The sequence below is a fragment of the Gossypium arboreum genome, chromosome 6, assembly GCF_025698485.1.
Source record: "Gossypium arboreum isolate Shixiya-1 chromosome 6, ASM2569848v2, whole genome shotgun sequence".
In the NCBI taxonomy this organism is placed as follows: Eukaryota; Viridiplantae; Streptophyta; class Magnoliopsida; order Malvales; family Malvaceae; genus Gossypium; species Gossypium arboreum.
The window spans coordinates 7,585,247-7,604,195 of NC_069075.1; the positions used below are offsets into that span (position 1 = coordinate 7,585,247).

The 18,949-nt window shown below is 34.0% G+C and overlaps 2 protein-coding genes across 12 annotated transcripts in view; one reads left to right on the top strand and one right to left on the bottom strand.

Annotated features, from left to right (window-relative positions):
* Positions 1–7,861: 7,861 nt before the first annotated feature.
* The window catches only part of LOC108484732 (caffeoylshikimate esterase-like), a 99,944-nt gene continuing 88,856 nt past the window's right edge, over positions 7,862–18,949 (top strand). For 2 of the 10 annotated variants that reach the window (XM_053029617.1, XM_053029618.1), the window contains exon 1: positions 12,113–12,164. In XM_053029617.1, coding sequence (XP_052885577.1) covers positions 12,128–12,164 — 37 coding nt within the window. In that variant the 5' untranslated portion in view covers positions 12,113–12,127. Of the gene's footprint in view, positions 7,867–12,112; positions 12,165–13,221; positions 13,227–17,109; positions 17,115–17,386; positions 17,392–18,949 lie in introns of those variants that run through there. The other 8 variants (XM_053029622.1, XM_053029649.1, XM_053029621.1 and 5 more) reach the window with 8 other exon arrangements.
* On the bottom strand, positions 8,774–13,258 carry LOC108486369 (ankyrin repeat-containing protein ITN1-like). Of its 2 annotated transcripts, XR_008284218.1 has the most exons (5): positions 13,016–13,258; positions 11,766–12,518; positions 10,756–11,165; positions 9,154–10,151; positions 8,774–9,005 (listed from the first exon to the last, which is right to left on the bottom strand). XR_008284218.1 is itself a non-coding variant. In XM_017790396.2 (4 exons), the coding sequence occupies exons 1-4, from the start codon at positions 13,038–13,040 to the stop codon at positions 9,321–9,323; spliced, it is 2,019 nt and encodes a 672-aa protein (XP_017645885.1). In that variant the 5' UTR covers positions 13,041–13,258; the 3' UTR covers positions 8,774–9,320. The 2 variants fall into 2 exon arrangements, 1 of the variants encoding a protein (XP_017645885.1); XM_017790396.2 differs by having other exon boundaries at positions 8,774–10,151.

Genomic DNA, 18,949 nt, shown 5'->3' on the forward strand with positions numbered 1-18,949 from the left:
AAGCTCTCATTTCCCTTCTCTTCTATAGTTCAATTTTTTTTCATAAGAAAGCTTTGAACGCCATAAATCTGCAAACCAAAATCTAAACAATTTTTTTCGACCTTCGATACTAGCCATCAAATCCACTTGAATTTAAGGTATGTTCTTCTACATGTCAATAGGTATTGATCTGTAATACCAATCGTCTCTTAGAGCTCACTGACCGAACTTTTTTTTAAAAGGATAAACCATATCATTAGTCGCTAAGCTATGAATAAGTTTTTGTTTTGGTCACTTAACTAAAAAAGTTACAAATTGGTCACTAATGTTTCCGGAATTATTTTTTTTTACTATTAAGTGACATTTTTAAATTGATATAATAACAATTTTAGTCCTTAGTTTTTATATTTTCTATCTAAGTTAATGTTGAAAAAAAAAGAAAATTTGGATGCTTAAGTCTTCTTCATGGTTTTTTCCTTAAATTGATTTATTTATAAAATTATAGTTTTAATAAATAAATATCATATTAGAAATTGAGAAAAATAAGTATTCATTTATTCATAATTTTTAAAATTGTGTATGTACTTTTATAAAATTTTAGATAATTTTATTAAAAATAATTTAATAATTTAAATAATTTAATATGTGCATATGGTAATAATGATTATAATTATAAAGCAATCAATGCACCTTTAATTAGTGAAGGCAACGGTGTTTTAGGGCTTTGAAAATGGAGAAGGGAATGAATGTGAAGAATGATGATGAAAAAATAATCGCAAAAATGAAAAAGTAATCTTTCAGCATTCCTATCGTGCTTTGAATGTGCAATTCAGAGGTTAGGACAAAAAACAATATTCAGCATCTATTCAGTGATTAGTGGGAATAGAGAGCTAAACAACAACACTGATAATAGGTATTCTACTGAACCAAACAATGGTTTGTGGTGAGTCCATAGAATTGAATTATAATGACATACCATTACATTGAATCAAAGAGGTGTTAATTAATTCATTTTTTTACATATAAAATATTTACACATACTATAATTTAGTGCACTTATAAAGATTTAATTAGTTCATACTTTTTATATATATAATATTTACGCATGCATACTATAATGTAAGTGCATAAATTGAGATTTAATTAAATTTATATTTATATTTAACTTTTAATAAAAATAGTAAAGAAAGTAGCATTTATTTATAAAGTAAAATAGTGAAGAGGTTGACAATTATTTATAAGGTAAGTGTGAATATAGGAATGTTAAATTTAAAATTAAATTTTAATAAAAATAATGAAGAAATTTACACTTATTTATAGGGTAAAATAGTGAAGAAATTGATACTACTTATAGGGTAAGTGTAAACATGGGAGTATTAAAGATTTAATTAAATTTAAATTTAAAATTAAAATTAACTTTGTAATAAAAATAATGAAGAAATTGGTACTTATTTATAGAATAAAATAGTAAAGAAATTGAGGGTAAGTGTGAGCATGAGAGTGCTCTCTAGCCAAGGTGGATTAAAATTAATTTTCAATGAAAAATTAAAAATAATGAATAAGTGAAGTATGAGAGTATTATCTAGTCAATGTGGGATTAAAATTAACTTTTAATAAAAATAGTGAAAAATTGTCACTTAATTATAAGGTAAATGTGAGATGTGCGAGTGTTTTCTAGTCAATGTGGGATTAAAACTATTTTTTTAATAAAAATAATGAAGAAACTAACACTTATTTATAGGGTAAATATGAGCATGGGAGTTCTCAAGCATGTGTGGGATTGAAATTAACTTTTTAAGGGATTAAAATTATTTTTTAAAGAATTTTTAATAAAAATAGTGAATAAATTGGCACTTGGGCTAAGTGTGAGTATGGGAATGCTCTCTAGCATGTGTGGGATTGAAATTAACTTTTTAAGGGATTAAAATTATTTTTTAAAGAAAATATTGAATAGTGAGTTATGAGAGTATTCTTTAATTAATAGAAGATTAAAATTAACTTTTTTTTAATGAAAATAGTGAAGAAATTGTACGATAGCAATCTATATGCTTTTAACAGCTAGAAACAGTAGCAAATAATATGCTTATAACGAATCAATACTGTAGCAATTAACATGCTTATAACAAATCAATACAGTAGCAAAAGACATGCTTATCATGTGTGTGGATTAACAATATCATACGACATGATGTACATACAATCAGTATTACGAATTCAATAGACATATCTTATTCACATATCATGCATATACATTAAGAATTCGGTCATTCAGATCATGCATTCTAATACTCATATTATCAAGGGTTCAACTGCAAGAAATAAAAACTTTAAAAATAGTTCAGGGACTATTTAGAGACTAAACAGAATAATTTATAAAATTCTGGGCAAAATTATAAAATCTGAAAAAATAGGGGTCATAAGGTCGTATAGCTGGGCTTTGTGGGAGGGTTGAAGCCATGTGAAGGGCTTACACAGCCGTATGGCCAAACTGTGTAACAGACAATGGCCATGTGGCATTTGAAAAATTATCCTATAAGAGGGACAAAACCATGTGGAGGGCTCTTGGCCGTGTGAGATTCGAACTATTCTAGGGTTCTAAAGGCACATTGTCGTGTGAGGGGATGTGTGGTCCACACGCCTATGTGCAGAACGTGTGGTCCTAATCCTAGGTACGGTTTACCCTGTTTTGCTTGTAAAAGAACACACACCTTTAACTGGTAGCCCGAACAACGTCTTTCTTGATCAAAACTGGTTTGGTTCACCTAACTCAAGTCATTCAATCGACAATTTCACATGGGTTAACGTTTGATTTCCAAGTTCCGTCAAGATTAATAAAAGATTTGATTTAAAACCAAGAAAACTTGCTTAATCGATCACAAGATTATCGTTAGATAGAAATTCTATAAAGATTCAAGATCAAACATCGGGATTGAGTCATACTTACCGGTTGTTGGTAAAGATTAAGGGTGTTACAGACGACAATTACGAATCTGGTAGAAAACGTTTCAAACAGAAATTAATTTTGATTCAGAAGAACAAAATAATTCTCAGCAATGGAATGAAATTTTGATGAAAAGAAAAAGGAAAGAAAAGAGAAGAAGAAGATAAAAGAGAGTTGTGGGAAAATTCTAATTGAATTGGAAAAGGAAACAAAATCCTAGGGTAATTAGGAAAAGAATGACTAAATAGCTAGAGTTTTCAAATCTTTAAGGTTGCATGGTAATTTCCCCTCCTGTTGAAAATAAAATGGACTTGGGAATGAGGTGGCTCAAACTTGATTATGCAAAGGGGAGAAGCAAGTGTGTTACCATTAGGCGAACGCTTATTTCTTGTTAAATAATATTTGTTTTGATGTGGCTTTTATTCTAGATTGTTGAAAGTAAGAAAAAAAGAAATGAGAAAGGAGTGATATAAACTTAGGACATCTAGAAAGTGCACTAACTATCTAATCGTCAAGCTTAATTCAATATTTCGTTAAATATTTCAATTAGCTCCCTATATTTGGAGCATAGCTTAAAAAAACTTTTTTTTGTTGATTAGCATCCTTGTGCTCAATCTTCCAATTTACGTACATGTACTCAACACTTGAGAAGATAAATAGGATCTCTTCTAACAACCCCGCAATAGAAATAAGAGTGTAAATTAAAAAAACTAATATAGATATCAATTTTAAAGAATCAGTTTGAAATAATAAACTTTACACATCTTTTGCATATAAAAAATAAGAGTGATGTCGTAACCATATTACAGACAAAGATCAATTTGAAGGAGCTTGAGAAACCAAGCCCATGTCTCCATATTTTCAACCTCAACTAAAGTTAAGCTATGGGGAAAATCTGTTTGTTTCCAACCCTTCCAACAACACTCAATATTTCACCTTTGAACCTATCATTTAGAAAACATTCAACTAAACTTACAACATCCCTCAAGTATTTCCTAAAATCTTCTTTCAAATCCCCAAAACATATATACAACCTCTTGAATTTTGGTGCCTCATTAGGAGTAGGTCTCTCAACCATTAGCTTAAAACTATAGTTAGGATCTACTTGCCTTAATGCAAAAACATAATCAAAACAATCTATTGAATTCAAATTGAACCATTCATCTAATTTGTTTTAGACACCATTTCTTATCCCTCCAAGGCACATTTTTAGTCAATTCAACCTTCAATTCCTCTTTAGCCACTTGAACTTATGAACAATCCTAATCTTACTATGAAATATCTGCATATAAACCTATAATTAACTCTTTGGTTGTTAAAGGATATGGAACATTTGTAGCCATTTATAAAAATCAAATATAAGACTCATCTACATTAACCCTAGTTGTATATGCTAAGATGGACACCCTTCGGCCTTACACTTTAGACTTGTTACCCTCATTTCTAACAAACCTAATGTTACACCTATTCTTAACAACATAAGCCGAAAGTGCCTCTTAAAATTACTTAGGTCCCTTAAATATCATCCTTAACTCAAACCTTAATGGAACAGGCTTATTGCATCTAAATTTTCTAGATTTTTTAAACACAATCTCCCGCATCTAAGTTACTAGGTATAACTTCGTATATCATTGCTATCAATATAGTTAGCATTCTACACACTATCCTCACTATCCCCAGCAGTTGCATTTTTCTCCCTAACAAGGCTCGTAACATTTACCTCGGATTGTATTTCTTCCTCCCCTAAGTTTTGACTCATTGCTACCTACCTTACTGTTAGACTCATTTACCCCTTCAATTAACGCTACACCTTCCTTGTTTATCTCTTCCCCTAAACTCACACCCTCCTTATTTATCTTTTCAGCTCACTTTACGCCCTCATTAACTACATTAACTAGGTCATCTTTTTTCTTTGAAAGATGACTAGGTCCTCTAAAAAGGTTAAAGGTCAATTGTCGGATATCTTCTTACAAAATAAGTACACTAACATAATGCTCTATAGAAATATGCATATGGCCAACATTAGTTAAGTGATTACTAAGGGTAATAAAGGATGAATTATCATAACAAACCCTAAGCTCTTTCTCTAACACTAAACTTTATTCTAAATATGCAAAGCTCTGAACATTCCCATCTCCTGATTCTTGAACTATTTCAGCAAATGTTCCATATTATATAAAATAATATCTAAATCCCATTTCACCTCTTGCCCCCAACATAGCTTAACATAGAAATTTTGACTAAATTACCCCCAAATGTATAATGACTCTGTGTTTAATCCATACCATTTTCACCCTTCTACAAAATCAACAATAAACTTTTATTTTAATATATCCCTAAACTTAATGCAAACCTAAACACTATTATTTAATTTCTCCAATCAAGTCCAAATATGTTTAACAAATATTATATTACCACATGCATCAAAAATAATTTCATAACTAAAAAATCATCATTAACTACATTATAGAAAACCAAGAAATAAACTTTTACACACATATTTGAACACAATACACACTATTGTTATGTAAAAGTGTCTTTATAGTGTGCAAAAGTCATGATCCTTATTGTATGCACTTAACTAGTATCTTTATTGCAAGTCTTTGGTGTATATTGTAGAATGTTGCATGTCTTTCTTGTAACTTTGAAAATACACACGTATATATATAGATAATATATATTTATATTGTCGAAACCCCTTTTTGAGATCGACTTATATTTAAAAAAGAACGAAAATAAGAGTCGCCACAAATCTTTTTTATTAGGTATGATCGGATCAAAACTCATTTTAATAAAATGTTATATTTAAAACGATACTTTTCTGTCAACAAAATCTAGGAAATGGGTTCAGGAGTCGGTTACGCAGGAGGAAGGGTTAGTACCCTCGTGACGCCCAAAATTGATACATAGTAGATTACTTGGTGTTTTAGTGTCGAGAATTGAAAATTTGAAGGGAGTTTAAAACACGACCCCTTTTTACTTAAGTAAATTAATTTTCACGAAAAGAACTTATTTCAAGTTAATCAAGAAGAAAGAATCACATCCCGTAAGTTAGGATACAATTGCTTAAATCCTCGAAAACAAAAATAAACGCCATTTGATCGTTACTTAAATCCTTTTTTATCATTTTAAATGGGATATTGGATCATTTCGGTTTTAGAAAGAGATCATACTCCGTAAGTTAGGAGCACGACTCCCCTAATTCCATGAATAATGAATATTGCCTCGATTTTGATTATTTCCCATACATTGGGTAAAGAAGAATATGATATTTAACATGGTATGCCATCAATTTATCTAAGCGATGTAATAGAATACTTAGCAAAAATGAAACTACTATACAAGTTCAATTAATATTATAAATAAAATATAAGCAATGAAATGATATTAACGATAACAATAGTAATGCATCATGAATAATATAATCATAATAATGATGATAATAACATTGATTAATAATGATAGGGATAATAATTGTTAAATAATAAAATAAATATTGTGACTCAAAATAAATATAAAAATGAAAGATGCATAATTAAAAGGATAAATGTAAAATGACGTGAAAATGCCGAGAGTGATAAAAGAAATAATAAAATAATAGATATAAAAATAAAACTAAAAATAAAATAATAATGACAATAATAATAAATAGGCAAAAATACACAAATAAGGAAATGTAAACAATATAATTTTTAAACACATAATAAAGAGTAAAAGAAATAATAAATAAATAAATATGAAAGAAAACAATTTATAAAAGATTGAAAATAAAGGATTAAATTGAAATTTAAATGAAATTAAGGGCATAAATTATAATAAAATAAATAGATTAATAAGGATTAAAATGTAACGTGCTAAAAAGGACAGAGACTGAATAGGAAAATATTCCTAAATAAAGGACAAAAATGTAACACCATAAAAAGAACAGGGGCTAAATGGAAAAATATCCCCAGCCTCTTTATGCGCACTGTTTCTCAGAAGGACCAAAATAAAAGAATTTAAAATTAAACGGTATAAATTTAAAAAGAAAAAAAACAGAAATAGGACTATATTGAAAAATATTTAAAAAGCGGAAGGACCTAGACCACAATTAGACCATTTTGCGAAAACACGCCGACTTTGCTAGCATTTGGGTCGGGTCTTGGGTCATGTCAAAACGACTCTGATTTGGGTGTCTAAGGCCAATCCCAAAATGGCACTGTTTCGGAAGCCTATAAAAGTCAAAAAAATTCTTAAAAAAAAAAAATCATTTCCTTCACACTTTAAAAAAAATCCCTTCCTTACTCTTTTTGTTTTCTGAACGCAGCCCAAGGTCCGGCCACTAGGTTGTCGGGAGCTGTCGCCGATGGTGACTAAAAAAGATTTGCCTTTTTTTTAGTCCCTTTTTTTTTAAAAAAAAAAGATCTAAAACCCAAATCTAAGTCTAATGTATTCTAAAATAGAAAAAAAAAAGAAAAAGAAAAATAAAGCGAAGAAAATCTTGACCTCGCATTCATTAAATCCTCGCTTGAACCCTAGTGGATTATGAGGTATTCGGGGTGCTGGAGATGGTTTCCGACGGTGACAAAAGGCAAAACGATAGGTATTCGAATTTAAAAATAAAATAGAGAAAATCACCTCTCTCTTTTTTTAATGTTTGTATCTGGTTTCTCCTTTCTTTTTTTTTTTTTAAAAAAAATCCCCCCTTGAATACAATTTGTTTTATGGCTTTTTATAGCCATTACATACGGTTCATTTTTTATTTTTAATTTTCTTGTTGTTCTTGCTTTTATTTCTACTGTCTACTATTTCTGTCCTTTTCATTTTCTCTTTGCACGTAGCGGTGCGTGGTCAACGGAGGGCAATGGGAAGCGCACCTTTGCCATTTTGGTGCAACGGCGGCAGGGGAGCGTCAGGCCTCAGGCGATGAGCACGCTGACGCGGCAGGAGGAGCGGCACAAAGGGGGACTTAGGATTTTAGGGTTTCTGAAAATAGTTTAGGTTATGGGTTTATTGGACTTTGAGTTATCGGATTTGTAAATTTTTTGGGGCTTTCAGGCCTTATAAATGAACTATCATATTTTATAATTGGACTTATTTATTTATTTCATTTGATTTTTGTTTGGGCTGAACAAAATTATACCCTTACATATATATTACAATTTCACAATGAATTTTAATGGAGAACATGTTTTTTTTTACTGTGTTTGGCTAATGAATTTTATTATTCACAAGTTCTTTTTTTACTAAGTTTGGTCAATTAATTTTATTGTAAATAATTTTTTTTACCTTTTTACAGAGGATATCAACTTTTAGGAAAATTTTCATCAATATGTTTCAACACAGTATCTTGATGGTTTATAGTGGTGACTCACATTGTGAGGGTATGAAAAGCCACTAAAACGAAAGCAGTTCACATCGTGAACAGTGTTGAGACTGCTGGATTCAGGGGTTTGAGAGAGTAAATTGGGTGGAGCCTTAACAGAGTAAGGTTTGTATTTGTTTTATTTTCTCCTTATCTTGATAGAGTGGCTTGTGTCAGTCTTAAGATATTATCGGAGCAAAACTTAAATGAAACTGGAAGTAATGATTGTTGAATGTTTGAGATTCTTCCCGATATATCTTTTATAATCTGTAAGTCCCTTGAAAATAGCATCCGAACAATGCTAAAAAAATTGGGACGATACACTGCAATGCATCGCCTATTTCTTGTGGTGGTCAGCTGTTCTATGGAGAGGCTTATTAACACAATCTTATTCTATTCTATTTCTATTTAACTTCTAAAAATTCCAAAAACTGCAAACAGTAAATTTAAAAAATAATAATAAAAAAGGGGCAAATTCAACAACTATCACCCCTGTGGGGCACTGTAACTAAACCAAAAAACAAGCATGTATTGCAATAAAAATACAGTTTAATCACAGCAAAAGTTAAATCATTCATACAATTCAAGGCCAGGGTTTTAATAGATATTGACACTTTGGAAGAGTTGAAAACATATGAATGGTTTGAATCTGACAATTGATTCAGTGTTTACCAGACTTGGCTCCAAGAAATGTCGAGTCGTATTCAAGCTCTGATATCGTATGCAAGTGAGAACAATACGCTGTTAAGGATGGAAACTCATGCCATTAGCCACCAAAGAACTAACATATGGTTTCAACAAACTTGACAGGACATACAACAAATAAGCATATTTTCTTCCTTACTTCTTAACTAAGAAGTCCTGGATTAGTTGTACGAATTGCTCATACCTCGTGATCCATGGCCATGAATGCAGGGTTTGCCGGGTGCATATACTAACAGGCAGATGCTGAAAGTTATTATCCTTATTTAATCTTATCTTCCGCATTTGCCATATTGGGTCTCATTTCTATCATATCTTCCATTTTTCCATTAACAAAAGCTAGCGATTCAGAGATTAGAGGGCATAAATCCTATCGACTTCAACTTCCGAATTAGTGAAGTCGGAATGAAGCAACGAGTTGGATCCGCTCCTCCTTGAATTCTTTCCCCTCTTCCTTCTAGTCCTCTTCGATCTCACCACATAATAAGTCATGGTGCCAAGAACCCCAGCCATAATCAGACCCCCTACAACGGTAACCAAAATAGCAGCCCACTTATGTTTCCGGCCAACCACTATATACGAGGAGGCCATAAAGGCAACTGAAGTACACACAGAAGCCAACCACATCAACTTGTTAATCACTTCCACTACCTGCTTCTCGGCTTTGGTTTCACCTCGGACCAACGTAATTTGAACAACAACAACAGCCAAAGAGGTGAAGAGAGCAATAGCATTGAAGATGAAGAAGATTTTAAAAGAACTTGATTTTACCACCACGGCAACTCCACTATCTTGATCTCCTCCAGGCACGGTAAATATAGCTGCAAAAGCAACAGTTGCAAATAGAACAGCTACCACAGTCACGGAATTGGTGGCATTATTGATTCCTTCTCGGTGGAGTTTTCTAAGTTCCTTTGAAATATTATGAACATTTTTGTTTGTTCTTTTGGTTTGCTCAAGCTGCGTATGGACATCTTTCTTAATTTGTGTCACAGTCTGCCTCAACTCGTCTCTAGGTTGATTCAGTTCATTAGCTCTGAGAGCACCGCAGCGAGAAAGGCAGCTCTTTATTTCTGTGGACTCTGCAGAGAGGGGAAGCCCTTCAGCTAAGTCAAGGGCTGTTTTATGGTCTCTGGTGAGTGCATTGACATTTGTATCAGGAAGGGACAACAACTCATGTACGATCTGCAAAGGAAATATGAAGATTCATTAATATGAAACAGTTTCATAAAAGTTGTAAGGAACGTCATGAAATATAGGAAATCTATGTTACTTGGACTTGGGCATGAGTGTCAAATATGGCTATGCGCCCAACACAGATATGTTCAATATTTTCAAAGTTTTTCTATGTATCTAGAGATCCTTCAAGGGTTATATCCTCATACCATGTCCAGATAAATGTTGGAAAAGAAAAATGAAAAGTCAGAGCATACACATCCATATCCTGTAGACCTGGATCCAAATAACATAGCTTCTATAAACCATTAACTAAACAAATTGATGTCTAGAATTGAAATTTTCAGTTGAATACATATTAACATGACATCCTCATCTCTCGCTGCATTCAACCTTGTCTTTCTAACGTGCCATACATGTTACTAAAACTATTTCAAGGATGTTACTGCAGCACAAAATTGTGGTTGGGTTTTAATGAACATAAATTTCTATTACTATATAATCTCCTACACACCATTTGAACGGCATCCGAATTATGGAAAAATAATATGCAGCATCCGTGATACATATGCTTCTACCTCTATAGCAAGAAGGAATGAGAGAAACGTTATACCTCTGCTCTCTTTTTCCTAGTGGCGACATGCAGTGCAGTGTTCCCGAACTTGTCCGGGAGCATCACAATAGCCGCATCTGCCTCGAGAAGCAACTTCACCACTTCGCAGCTCTGTCCTTTAACAGCCATGTGCAATGCCGTTTGTCCTTTCTTGTCAGTTCTTCTCGCCAACTGTGCATCTTTGCTCAGCAACGCTTTTACGACATCTATGTGCCCCTGTCGAGCAGCTAGATGTAATGCGTTTTTCCCATTTGATCTTGTACCCTCTAGCAAGCCACCATCTCTCAGTAGCAGCTCATTGACTACCGCTGTATGCCCTTTGGTAGCTGCAGAGATAAGAGGGGTTGCATTTGACGGCCCGAATGTTTGGCATAGGCTGGGATCATGATCTAGGAGTACCTGTACAATATCTGCAAGGAATGGACCCGGGTCACCTTTCCAAACTAGAATCTACAAAACACAACTGAAATAGGACTACTAGTCTGTAGAAACAAAAGCTAATAATACGATGAAAGATTGCTCCAAAGGTTGAAAGAGGATGGCACCTCATCATTCTGTATAGTCGATAAATCATATAGCAGATGGCGATAAGCATTTCATAACATTATTTTGACAATATCGAATATGTGGTCTTGCACATGTTAAAAGAAAAAGTTCACAACCTTTTTAGGCTCAAATCTCCATCATAATTCCCAAATAATATAATTTCTTTTGTTTTTTCGTAGACAAAAAAACTTGCTGAAGGGAATGGATTATATATGACACTAATCAAAGGCAACCAAGTAAAAGTAATCCATTTTTACTCTTTCGTTCAAAATTTTCTCTCCCCCTTTGACCAACATCTTTCGAGCTATCAAACATAGCTTTATCATCAAATTTATTCATCAGACTTTGAGACCAACTTGAACCAGTACTTTTACTAAATATCATATTTGCAAGAACTTGACTAACCAATTGAAATCAAATAACAGCACAAGCCAAATCACAAAATGAAAGCTAAAAATCATTACCATGGTGCCCTTGGCTTGCAGCAATATGCAATGGATCAAACCTAGATTTGTTCTTCTTAGTAACGGTCTCTTTGTTTGAGTATTTTAACAACTCCTTGACAACATCAAGATGCCCTTTCTCTGCAGCAGTAAACAAGGCAGTCTCCCCCAACTCATTCACCTCGTTTACCACACTAGCCTGTATCTCTGAAACCTCCATATCGAAATCTTCCCCACTCGCAGTCTTCATCATCTGAGAATCAATGTCGGCAAGAATCTGCTTTACAGCAGCCAAATCACCACGCTGCGCTGCCAAGTGCAGCTCAGTGTCATTATGGCGTCCAGTTACCTGCTTCACGTATTTCTTTTTGGCAGCCTGATCAATGCGCTTGCCGGAATTCGACAGGACCAGAGCAGGGGCATTTGCTGTTGATGATGGTGATGGAGTTGCCGAGGGTTCTCCAGTACCAGAACTGGAACTGGTGAGGCTACTGGACATTCTGTCAATTCGCTTAGCAGAATTCGATAGGATCAAAGCTGGTGTCTTTGCTATAGACGAGGGTGATGGTGTTGCTGAGTGGTCTGTAACACCGGAACTGCAACTAGTGAGGCTACTTCCCATTCTATCGATACGCTTGCCAGTATTTGTTAGGATCAAAGCCGGAGTCGGCGCTGCTGCAGTTGAGGACGGTGATGGTATTGGCGAAGCTTCCATGCCAGAATTATGACTCGGATGTGGACTCTCCAGTCCTTTCTCCAGATCCATATCTCCACCTTAACAATCAACAATCAATCACTAATCAATATAATTACTAAACAAACCATACTTTTGTCATAATCCTTAACCCCACCACCAAAAATTAGAAATTCGAATTTTCAGCTCCTATCAAAGAATCAATTACCAAAAACGATGCCTCCTTCCACTTTCTTCATCTTTATTCTTGATTTCTAACTAAAACCACCACATAATTCAAAATCAAAGAACCCAACTTCCCAAATTATTTCTAAAAAACTAAGCTCCAAAGGATCTCGATATATACTAAGCTAAAGTTAAGCTAAAATTCAATTAAAAAAACAGTAAGTCAACTGAACTAAGCTGTTTTCCTATTTTAAAAAGAACCCATTAAATATTTTGAAGAAAGAATGAATACCCATAAATCAAAAGTGAATCTTTAAGCTAAAGGATCCGTTTCAAACTTTGCAACAAAAAAGAATGAAAAAGAAAATAGTGAAAACATACAGATGAGTCAAGGAAGAGTCAATAGTGTTACCTTCTTGGATTGAAGAAGAGGCCATGATTGGTTGAAGAAAGAGAGAAGCAAAGGTGAGAAGCAAATGGAGAGAGATGAAGGGAATATTTATTATTCTATAAGAACTAAAATAGTAAAGATAAAAAGGACAAAAGAACACAGAAGAAAGTTCAAAGAACAAAAAGAGTATAAACAAGAGCAAATAATAGTGGTTGGCTGAGGAAGGTGGGGGGAAATTTCTCTGCCTACATTCAACCGAGTGAAATTGACATCTTAATTTCTTTTCTTTTTTAACAAATTTGACAAAATTACTATAATTATCATAATTTTTTAAACAGAAGAATAATACATTTCATTAAATTAAACTTAAATCTTTTTATATTATGTTAATCGAATTAAGACTCGATCAATTTAATATCTTAAATTATAAATCAACAATATTACCATTTTAACCCTTTATTTATTTATTTTTATATAATATTTTCTCTTTCCTTTTTGGTTAATAATATTTTTCATTTTCATTAGTGAGACAAATTTATATAATATATTCTCAATTTTCAATTTTATCATTTTAACTCATATTTGATTTTAAGCTTAATGAACTATACTTATCTTTATAGGTGTATCTAGAATTTTTTCCAAATTACTACTTAAACTTGGTTTAATTATTCGTTTTCTAACTATTTAAATTATCATTTCATTACAAAATTAGCGTAATTAAATTCTAACCAAATAAAAAAAATAGTCTGCTGTTTGGCACGATTTCTCTGTCTGCTTTTTGGCACGATTTCTTTTTCTTTTATTTTCTTCTCCTTCTCTTTGACAAATTTTGGTTTTGTTTTCTTTCTCCTTAAATATTTTGTTACGTTGCTGCTGAGTAACTTATGGAAGAAGAGTTGGCGAATCTGAGTTTATTGGATGACGAGGAAGAAGTATTTCAAGAGGAAGCAGCGGTGATGGAATGAACTTATCAATTCTGTCTAGTGGGACGTTGTCTAACAGATAGTGTTGTCTATTTTCCTTCACTGCGTAACACCATGGCTGATCTCTGGCATCTTATTGGAGGGATTTGTATTACAAATCTAGGGGAAAAACGGCATCTGTTCCAATTTTTTCACGAGGTTGACATCCATAGGGTACTCGCTGGAACACCGTGGTTCTTTAATAATCGTTTGTTGATTCTCCAAAGAATTCCAAATGGAGAACATCCAGCACCGTTGGCGTTAAACTTTACTGAGTTTTGGATACAAGTCCATGAATTACCCCCAAGGCTGATGACTGAAACGATGGCTAAATAATTCAGTGATTTCTATGGAAAATTTCTTGAGTATGATACTTTCATACTGACCTTGGGCCATAAGAAACACATGCACATTCGTGTTTGTTTGAACGTATCTGCCCCGTTGAAACGTAAGAAGAAGATCCAGATTGGGAAGTCTATGATTGTTTATGCTCGATTTAAGTATGAAAAGCTAAGTTTGTTTTGTTTTATTTGTGGAAAATTAGGGCATGGTGAGAGTTATTGCCCTTATCGGTTAAGAATTGAGCTATCAAAAATTATTTTTGGCTGGGATTTATCGCTGCGTGCGGTGTCAAGGCGTTAGAACACAACAGTGAGCAGGTGGTTGCGTGAAGCTGATGGGTCACAGTGCAACTTTGAAAATTTGGAAAGTCTCAATCAAAGCATTTTATTAAATGAGGAGAAGGATACAAGGCAAAATTTAGGGGGAAATCCTGGAAATCAGATATTAATCCCAACTTAATTCCCTTGGGGATCTAATCAACAGCATATCACTAATGGGAAAAGCCAATTGCGTAATTGGAGCAAAGATGATTCGAATAATGATGGGTTGGTGTATGGGCCCATGAATTTGGTCTTAGAAGAGGAAAACGACTCAATTGTTACGTTGAAAGGAAAGAAGAGACAGAGGATAGTGAATGGCCCCCTTGCTCTTTTGGGTTCTAATACTGGAAAAGGTTCCTTGGATTTATCGGCTAGCTCTGGTGAACAGAACAGCCGGGTACGATAAAAATACTAAGCTAGAACGTTCGTGATTTGGGGAAATCACGGACCATAAAAAGGCTCAAGAATAAGTTGAGAGCCATTAATCCCCAAATTTTATTTCTTATGAAAACAAAATTAAGTTCTAAAAAGATGAAATTGGTCAGGTTGAAGTGCAGATTTGAGAATGAAATTGACATTGGGGCGATAGGTTCTAGATTAGTGTTATTATTGGGCTGGAAAGGGAATTTTTTGGTTGGGCTTAAGAGTTTCTCCTCTTTTCATATTGACGTAGAGGTTCATGAAAATGAATGTGGTGACACTTAGCAGTTAACGGGGTTCTATGGAAATCCAGATGAAGGTATAGGGGCGCTTCTTGAGATTTCCTTAGACAGCTAAGCTACGACCACTCTATTCCTTGGGTTATTTTAGGGGATTTCAATGAGATTGCAAATTCTTTTAAGAAGAAAGGAGGTCGCCTTAGGTCAGAGCATCAGATGATAGAATTTTGTATGCCGTTAGAGGATTGTAGTCTCAATGATTTAGGTTTTATCGGACGGTGGTTCACATAGGAAAGAGGAAGGTTCAAATCTACAAATATAAGAGAGCGTCTAGATCGTGAAGTTGCTACGATAAATTGGATGAATCTTTTCTCGAGTTATCAGGTTGAACACTTGAGTCATTCATTTTCTGATCATTGTCCCATTCTTCTAGATAGCATGAGAGAGATGGAATGATCAGTGTAGTAAGACAAAGACATTTCGAATTTGAGGCTAAATAGTGTTTAGAAAGTTTCTTTGATGAATTGATTAAAAGATGGTGGGAAGATACCTAGAATTATACCAAGTAAACTAGAGAGAATGGGTCACCAAATACAAAAATGGAGTAAATCCAGAAGTAGAGAGGAGAAGAGAAATTGGTTGATTTAGAAGACAGACTGAATTGTCTTTATAATCAGGAACTTTCTGATGAGACTTTAACTGAAATCACAGAGGTTCAATTGGGACTTAATTTAGAGGCTGATAAGGAAGAGTTATTTTGAGAGCAATGAGCCTGAGTTAACCGGTTGAGGAATGGTGATCGGAACACTAGTTACTTCCATAAGATCACCGTTCAACATCAGTTTCCTGGTCGAATCTTTGAGTTAGAAGATGAAAATGGTGGAAAGACTATATCGACTAAGGAGATTTTAAATGTAACTTCGAATTATTTTACAAAACTTTTTCCAGCTTTTGATATGGAATTAGATGAGCACTTATTTAGCCTAGTAGAGAAAAGAGTTACTGCTAGCATGAATGATAATTTGCTAAAACAGTTCACTGAGGAGGACATCGCTCATGTAGTAAAGATGATGGCGCCTTTAAAAGCCCCTAACATTGATGGGTTTTCTGTAATTTTTTCAAAGGTACTGGCTTATTATTGGACCGGAGATTTCCCGTTATTGTTTATCTATTCTGAATGGTCAGTCTAAAGTAGGAGATATTAATAAAACGCGTATTATTTTGATCCCCAAGGTTGATAAACCAAAAAATATGTCACAATTCAGACCCATAAGTCTTTGTAACGTCGTTTACAATATTATCGCAAAAGTTTTGGAAATTCATATGAGTGCTATTTTGGGTAATTGTGTTAATGAAGCTCAAGGGGCTTTTATCCCAAGAAGACTTATTTCGGATAATGTGTTGATTGCTTATGAGGTCCTTCATTCTCTCAAAATGAAGAAGAATGGCAAGAGAAGGAATTTTGCGCTTAAACTTGATATGAGTAAAGCGTATGACCGTGTAGAATGGGATTTTTTTGCGGGAATAATGAAGTATTTGGGTTTTCATGCTGATTGGATCGTTCTCATTATGAGATGCATTTGTTCTGTTTCCTATTATGTTAGCCTTAATGGGATTAATAGTGAATGTTTTTCCCCATCAAGAGGTTTAAGACAATGAGATCCTCTCAGTCCCTATCTGTTTCTGATTTGCACTGAGGGTTTTTCAATGCTTCTTTAGGATACCGAACAGAAAGGTTAGATGTTGATTGCACCTATTGGTAGGGAGAGATTATCTATTAATTATTTATTTTTTACAGATGATTGCATCCTTTTCGGAGATGCCTCGTATGAGGGGGTAAGAGTGGTTCGTGATGTCATTCAGGAATATGATATGGTCTCAGGGCAGCGGGTAAATTTTGACAAATCTCTTATTTATTTTGGAGCTAATGTGGCCTCTAGTGTCAAGGAGGATATTATCAATTTGTTAAGAGTTCGAGTGACTTTAAATCCAAATAAGTATCTAGGTTTGCCTATAATGGTGGGCAGGAGAAAAACATGGGCTTTTACTAATTTCGCTGATCGATTCAGATAACGAGTCGAAGGGTGGAGTTTACGCTATCTGTCAATGGGGGGTAAGGAGGTCTTTATTAAATTAGTCTTGCAGGTAACATCGCTTTACGCTATGCAATGCTTTCTTTTGCCAAAATCGTTATGTCATAAGCTTGAAGGCATTATGAATATGTTCTAGTGGTCTAACAACAAGACATTGGAGGGTATTCATCAGAGCAGTTGGAAAATGTTATGCAAACCGAAGTACACTAGTAGGTTAGGTTTTAAAAACTTGTTTTTGTTTAATAAGGCCTTATTAGCAAAACAAATTTGGCGTATTTTATCTCAGCTTCATTGTTTTTTAGCCAGAGTTTTAAAAGCTTGTTACTTCCCTTTTTTAGATACACTATCTGCGAAAGTTGGTTCTTACCCTTCGTTTACCTAGAAAAGCATTTGCAGCGCTCGGGAGTTGATTAGGGAAGGGATCTTGTGGCAGGTTGGTAATGGTAATCGCATCAACATATGGAACGATTATTGGCTACCTAGAAGAGAGAATAACAAAATTTCATCTCAGGAAATTAGGCCTACTTGGATGACTGTTAATCAACTAATTGAGACTAAAACTAATACCTGGAATAGAGAGCTGTTTATGATTTAGTTGACGAAACTACAACAGCTAGAATTCTTTCTAGTCCTATTTCTGGGAGTAGCTCGAAGGACATGATGGTTTGGAAATATGAAGGTTCTGGGGAAAATACAGTAAATAGTGGGTATCTGGTCCTAACTACAAACCATTTACTAAACATTACGCACACTTCCTCTAATGATGATGATTACAAAGAATTTTACAAAGCCTTATGGTCGCTGAATATTCCAGAAAAAATTAAAATACATAGTTGGAGGCTGGTTAATAATTTAGTGTCCCATTATGGTAATCTGGCGCGTAGAACTTTGTGTGCGAAAGTTGTTTGCCTACTGCGTAAGGTAGATCTGGAGGATTCAGATCATTTGATGTGGTTTTGTGGTATTCTACAGTGTGTGTAGGCTAAAGTTTCATCATTTGAAGCTTCGTTGTGTTGAAAGAATCGCTTTGTTAGAATGTTTTATAGCAGATGAACAACAAAAATGAATCATTGCAATTTCCATATAGAGCCTATAGTTTATAGAAATAAATCGATCCGTGATGGGGTAAAATTTTCATTATAAGAATTGTTGGGGTTTATTCAAGGATATGAACAAGATTTTAACCTAAATCAAGAGAATCTCCGTCCTTCTCTTAGAGTTATGGTCAAGGATCTTTGAAGACCCCCACACTATGGAGTTATTAAGTTAAACTTTGATGCAGCTTTCCTAAAAGCAGAAAGACTCAATACAACAGCAGTTTTAGCCAGAGACTCTACAGGAGATATCGTAGAGGCAGAAACTTATCTTTATGAGGATGTTGTTGACGCATTTGTGACAGAAGCATGGGCTTACAAAAAGGCATTAATCTTTCTGACTATGATGTGCTTTCGGCGTCTAATCGTGGAAGGAGACTCCCTGACAGTTATCAAGAGTATTAAGAAGAATGGGGAAGATAAATAGATTCTCAGGTCGATTACACATTATATTTGTAAAATGGGTTTGCATTTTGATGAGGTAT

Bases quoted from the DNA above. Each gene is read 5' to 3' on its own strand.
- LOC108486369 (XM_017790396.2), bottom strand. From the start codon at position 13,040: ATGGCCTCTTCTTCAATCCAAGAAG. The intron at 12,519-13,015 runs GTAACACTATTG...TTGATTGTTAAG, and splicing joins CTCTTCTTCAATCCAAGAAG to GTGGAGATATGGATCTGGAG. The intron at 10,152-10,755 runs GTATAACGTTTC...TTTCCTTTGCAG, and splicing joins CTAGGAAAAAGAGAGCAGAG to ATCGTACATGAGTTGTTGTC.